This window comes from Antrostomus carolinensis, unplaced genomic scaffold (genome assembly GCF_000700745.2).
Source record: "Antrostomus carolinensis isolate BGI_N321 unplaced genomic scaffold, ASM70074v2 scaffold18049, whole genome shotgun sequence".
Taxonomy (NCBI): domain Eukaryota; kingdom Metazoa; phylum Chordata; class Aves; order Caprimulgiformes; family Caprimulgidae; genus Antrostomus; species Antrostomus carolinensis.
In genome coordinates this window covers 28,912-34,355 of record NW_010336601.1, presented here as the reverse complement: position 1 = coordinate 34,355, position 5,444 = coordinate 28,912, and the positions used below count along the sequence as shown (strand labels likewise).

At 35.5% G+C, this 5,444-nt stretch overlaps 1 protein-coding gene across 1 annotated transcript in view; it reads left to right on the top strand.

The window, feature by feature from the left end:
- LOC104530367 (myoferlin) overlaps window positions 1-4,486 on the top strand; it is a gene marked incomplete at its 5' end in the record, with an annotated part of 19,785 nt that extends 15,299 nt beyond the window's left edge. The window contains 6 exons of the mRNA XM_029086718.1: window positions 564-705; window positions 998-1,097; window positions 2,014-2,207; window positions 3,192-3,301; window positions 3,647-3,794; window positions 4,267-4,486. Coding sequence (XP_028942551.1) covers window positions 564-705; window positions 998-1,097; window positions 2,014-2,207; window positions 3,192-3,301; window positions 3,647-3,794; window positions 4,267-4,302 — 730 coding nt within the window. The remainder of the gene's footprint in view (window positions 1-563; window positions 706-997; window positions 1,098-2,013; window positions 2,208-3,191; window positions 3,302-3,646; window positions 3,795-4,266) is intronic.
- Window positions 4,487-5,444: the final 958 nt, after the last annotated feature.

The window sequence follows — 5,444 nt, the reverse complement described above, 5'->3', positions numbered from 1 at the left end:
GCCGAGACCATGGGTTACAAAGATGATTTGGTTCAGCCACATCAATGCTCACTACAGCCTCTGAAATAGTGCTAACCTTAGAGAAGTACAGAAGTATTATCAGATAAAGCATAACCAGTTAACGTGCAGTGAAAGATCCCCGAAGTTCACCTCTTGAGATGGGAAGTAACTGAAAACATTGAGTTAGCTTTGGTGCTGCATAACCTAGATTACTTTTTACATTTCCTAGTCTTAATATAAAAAATAATAAAAAAAAAAATCAATAGAAATCAGAGAACTATACTACTAGGCTACTGATCTAAATTTATCCTAAAAAAGAAATCAAATAACTCCACCAACAACCACTGATACAGTACTGGTCTTAGCAGATCAGAAATTCAGTTTAGATGTTCCTATTTACAGTGGCAAATTGGAATCAGACTGAGAAAGGGTGTGAAAGACTCTCCAGCCCTCTGTAAGCAACTCTCACAGCTTGTTTTCAACCACTTAACAACATGGCCACAGTACAGACAAGCACCAGTGTAGTCCTACTGCAAATGCCAGACACGTCTCTGTATTTCCAGATGGATGCCTGGTAATGAAGAAAATAAGCAGAAAACCGATGTTCACTACCGATCACTGGATGGTGAAGGGAACTTTAACTGGAGATTTGTTTTTCCTTTTGACTATCTCCCAGCAGAGCAACTCTGTGCAGTTTCCAAAAAGGTAAGTATTTCTAAAGATTTCAATACTTGGAATACATATTTTAATTAGTCTGATAATTTTGTACCTACATATTGTAAGAGATACTTTGTCTCAGTTCTGCAAACTGCTGTTGCGATTCAGTTTTGCCTTTGAGCCAGGAACATTGGCAACAGCAGCAGTCTCCTCTTAGCAAGGGCAAGATTAGGTCCCTAATACTTCCACCAACCCTAGAATTCAAAAATACTAACAGACTACAGCTTTGAATTTTCATAAGTTTAAAAAGGTGCTTGGGTTTTGTTTTTTAAAATTTTAGGAACATTTTTGGAGTCTTGACAAGACAGAATTCAGAATCCCACCCAAACTGATCATTCAAATATGGGATAATGACAAGTTCTCCTTGGATGACTATCTCGGTAAGACTTCTAAGAAAATAATTATTGCTGTCTCAAAGTAAGAGATAAAAACAAACCATTTTAAATTATTGCATAAGGATTGTGTTTACAAAGTGAGCACACAAATACACTCCTGCTTTCCCACACAGTACAGGGCTACTTGTGCTCATGAATGAGTGAGTGAATATTCACTCAGTAAAGGCCTGCTTGCAGGTAAACCACAATGCTCATTCAGGTAAGCCCTATGACAAAGTGCATGAAATGATAATGTGCATGAAAACTTACATTGCTTCTTACTTTAAATAAATTTACCTAGAACAAGAGTACTTCAATTCTAAGAGTTTTGACATAAGGCTGTGATTTAGGTTAAGCAATCTACTTCACACCGTTTTTAATTATACTTCATGCCATTAGTAATGCCAACTTTTTGTAGAGATGTTGCTCTGCATAAGATTTTCTGCCCTGTATTAAGATGGCTCCAAAGTCTTTACCTTACATGCAAACCATATAGGCCTCAAAAGCTGAAAACAAATAATTGATTTATAACCATCATTAAAATTAAGTGAATCATGCATTTAGCTCTCAGAAACTGCATTAGTATTACATTGCTGTATTTGGTTATCTTCTGTTAAGGTGTGTGGGGAAAAAAGCCTTCCATTAAAAATCAAGTGATCTTGCATTAAAAAAGAGGAAGGAGAGCTTGCTGAGTCCAGTTTATCATCTTGCTGGTGTGGAAAGTGCTGGTGTTGGGCTTAAACACAGCCTGATGTGTCCCACCTCCCTGCCTCACAACATCCTTAGACAAACAAGAATGTAATGTGTCTGTTGATTGTTTTTCCTGTGTAACATGTTTAGTGATAGGAAAGGTTGATGTTGAACCACTGTGCTGTACGGTTGGTTATGTTATGCGGTGTTTATTTTTTTATCCATCTCCTAGGCTTTGTGGAACTTGATTTACATAAAACAATCATTCCAGCCAAAGTTCCAGAGAAGTGCAATATAGACATGATTCCAGAATACAAGGTAGATGGTTCTCAGAAGGCTCCCAGGACGGCCTCTCTCTTTGAGCAGAAATCCATGAAAGGATGGTGGCCGTGTTATGTTGAGAAGGATGGCTCCCGTATTTTAGCGGTATGATTTATTACTTCTTTTAAAAGTACTTAAAACATGCTCACCTTGCTTTTCAAATTATAAAGAAAGACTGTAGAGTCCCCCACTTACCTGTTAGCTTTCAGTGCCTAGGCAGAGGAATAAACAGAACATTCCGTGCACAAGTTCAGAAATTTTGCTCCATCAACAAATTTTTGTTTTAAAGTATGAGTTTAATACTTAAGTGCATTTATTTTAACTCTGTTTAACTTGAAGGACTCTGGTGCCAGGTTGTTATCTTGCCAAAGCAGCCAATAGAATTATTGTGTAAAGGAATTTATCATGCTATTGCTTAGGAGAAACACGAGACATCCTAAAGTCTAAATAAAAAAGTTTAAATCCAAAGCATTTTTGTACACAACAAATACAATTTACATACTAGGAACTCGGGATAGCTTTGTGATTATGAGGGCAATCAGAAGACTTAAAGCATTTTAACCTGTTCTATGAAGAATATAAATGCAGATTTTTCACTTGCTAGAATATTAAGTTTTTCAAGTGTGTCTGCTTCTTCTTTCTAATGTTTTTGCCTTTAAAATTTATTACTGGAATTTAATAAATTATGAAAAACATTCAGAAACATCTATCAGCCACAGCAATGTAAAAAGTAAGATGCTTAGTCATTTGGAAAAGATGCAAGAAGAAAAGAATTTTTGTTTTGCTCTTAAAAGAAGATAACAGTTTTTGTCTTGCTAAATTGGAAAAAAAAATCTTAAAAGAGAACTACAAATTAATTAGCAGGACCATTTTATGTACTGTGGGGTTGGGTTTTTTTATTTGTCATTCTCTGATACTCTGTTGTGACACTGTCATAGCACAGAAATAAGTCTATTTTGAGAAGGAAGTGGAAAACACACAGATGTACACACAATGAGCTGATTCCAAACTCTGCCATATAAGTAACAAACAAGTACCATTAGTGCTGTTTCAGTAAGATGCTTGTCTCATGCCACGTGTTTTCTGAAGGGTAAAGTTGAAATGACATTGGAAGTTGTCAATGAAAAAGAAGCTGAGGAAAGGCCAGCTGGTAAAGGAAGAGATGAACCCAACATGAACCCCAAACTAGATCTACCAAAGTAAGAAATTTTTCTCCCACTAGCTTGGGAAATTTATAAAATCTAGCTACTATAATGTTGTTGACAAAATCTGCATGCAGTAAAGGATTGATTAGACACCAATTTTCCTTTGCAAAACTTCATTTATAAAAGCCAGTCTTGTTTCTTTCTGCAAGCATTAGGATACAATGCCAGGTGGTTTTAGTATTAATGACAGAAGTTTACTGAAATGGCTACCTTGCATTACAAAACTCTCTGTGTTTTCTTCAGCCTCCAAACTAGAGTGTTTTTAATGTGTTATACTCTCATGCTTAAGTATTCCTTGTTTTTATAGTATGAGTAATATTTGTTTCTTTCAAAATGCAGCCGACCAGATACTTCCTTCCTTTGGTTTACAAACCCCTGCAAGACAATGAAATTTATTGTGTGGCGCAGGTTTAAATGGCTCTTTATAGGCCTTCTCATCTTGCTGATTTTACTCTTGTTTGCTGCAGTACTCCTCTATTCATTGCCGGTAAGAATTTTTAATTGTTACTGTTCTTCAGCTGTATGAAGCTGAAGCTTATATATGAGTTATCAACAGAAGAAACTCCTTACTCAGGCCGGAGGTTCTCTCAATTCAGTTTTCGCAGGGAGCTAGGGATTATATCCTTATCGCTATGAACAATTTCAACTGATTTTTATTGAGAAACAATTAAAATTTATGTTAAAACTAACCTATTAACTAAAGATGGAGCAAATGAGTGCTTTAGAAGTGTTAATAACCTACAAAATTAAAAATATTTAATGGGTGGTCTAGAGTCTGGATGTCAGTCTACTTTTATCTGAAATATCTTACTCATTTTTACTATATTTTAACTGAAATTACCATACCCTGGATACATTCTGATGCATTTTAATATCTTAAATATGCTTTACAAAACTACACTGAAGTAGTTTGTGTACATATTTTTACCTCTATTGTTTCTTCCCTTCTCCCCCAACAGAACTATTTGTCAATGAAGATTGTGAAACCAATTTAAAGAAGAGTTTTCTACCTCATCTTTTTAAATAGTAATGAGGTTTCGCCTCAGGCTGTGGACCAAATCAGCAAGGCTCTCCATCCTTTTTATCTGCTAGTATTTGGAACTGTAAAATAGATAAGTAAGAATTTAACCAAGGTTAGCCAAGGTTCAAGGGGTCATGACAGGTGCTCTTAAAAAACAAAGGATTTTTTTACTTCAGTAGTATCTATAAATGGTAAACTTCTGACTTCCTTTCTTTTAAACTAGATTTTTCATAAAAATCACAGAGGAGGCTGCTTGCTGTTGCTATCTCTGTTTTTTAAATGGATACTTCCTTTTGCAAATTCCTTTCTATGGGGCGCACTTTGAAACTTTGCATTTTAACTTAACGACAAACAAGCACTACTTATAATTATGTATACCAAAGAAACCTCACAGTACAATGAAAGAAGGGTCAGACATGGTTTCTAGACAAGTTTTCAGCATCATGCTGCTTAAAATTCTTAGTTACTGCACTGTAGGCTTGACAAGGCTATATACATATCTTGACAACACTGCATGTGCATAGAAATAAAGAATATACTGTTTACACCTAGTATAATTTACAGATGTTTAAATAAACTTATCCACAAATAAATTGCAAGTTTCCAGTTTTCTTTATCTGCGCATTTTCTTTACCTCTGCATTAGATATTTTATAGTGTCTTTAAGAGGATGTAATGCCACAAATCTGGAGTTTAAGGTATTTTACTGTTATCTTTACACTGAAGAATAAGGAAATGCTTCTGCACAAAGTTCTAATTAATTTCTTAATTGATTAGGAAATTAATAAAGAAATGAAATTTAATAGTTTCACTATACTCCCTGTATTGAGAGATGATCTTGAATCAAAACATATGAGAAAACACAACCCAGATTCAACCCTTGTTTGAATCTGATCTACACCTAGGAAGTATTTCATTTAGCCTCAGTCTCCTCTCCTGAGGCACAGTAAAATATAATCTGCACTAAAAATTGGGTTTAGTCTGGGATTCCACCTCACTTCTATGGAGGCCCAAAGGAGAAGCATCTCTCTGAACATTCTCTGGGGCTTGAAACGTAGGAAATCTGCAGCAGAACTTGTAATCAGCATCAGTGACTGCCACACTCTTGACTGGATAA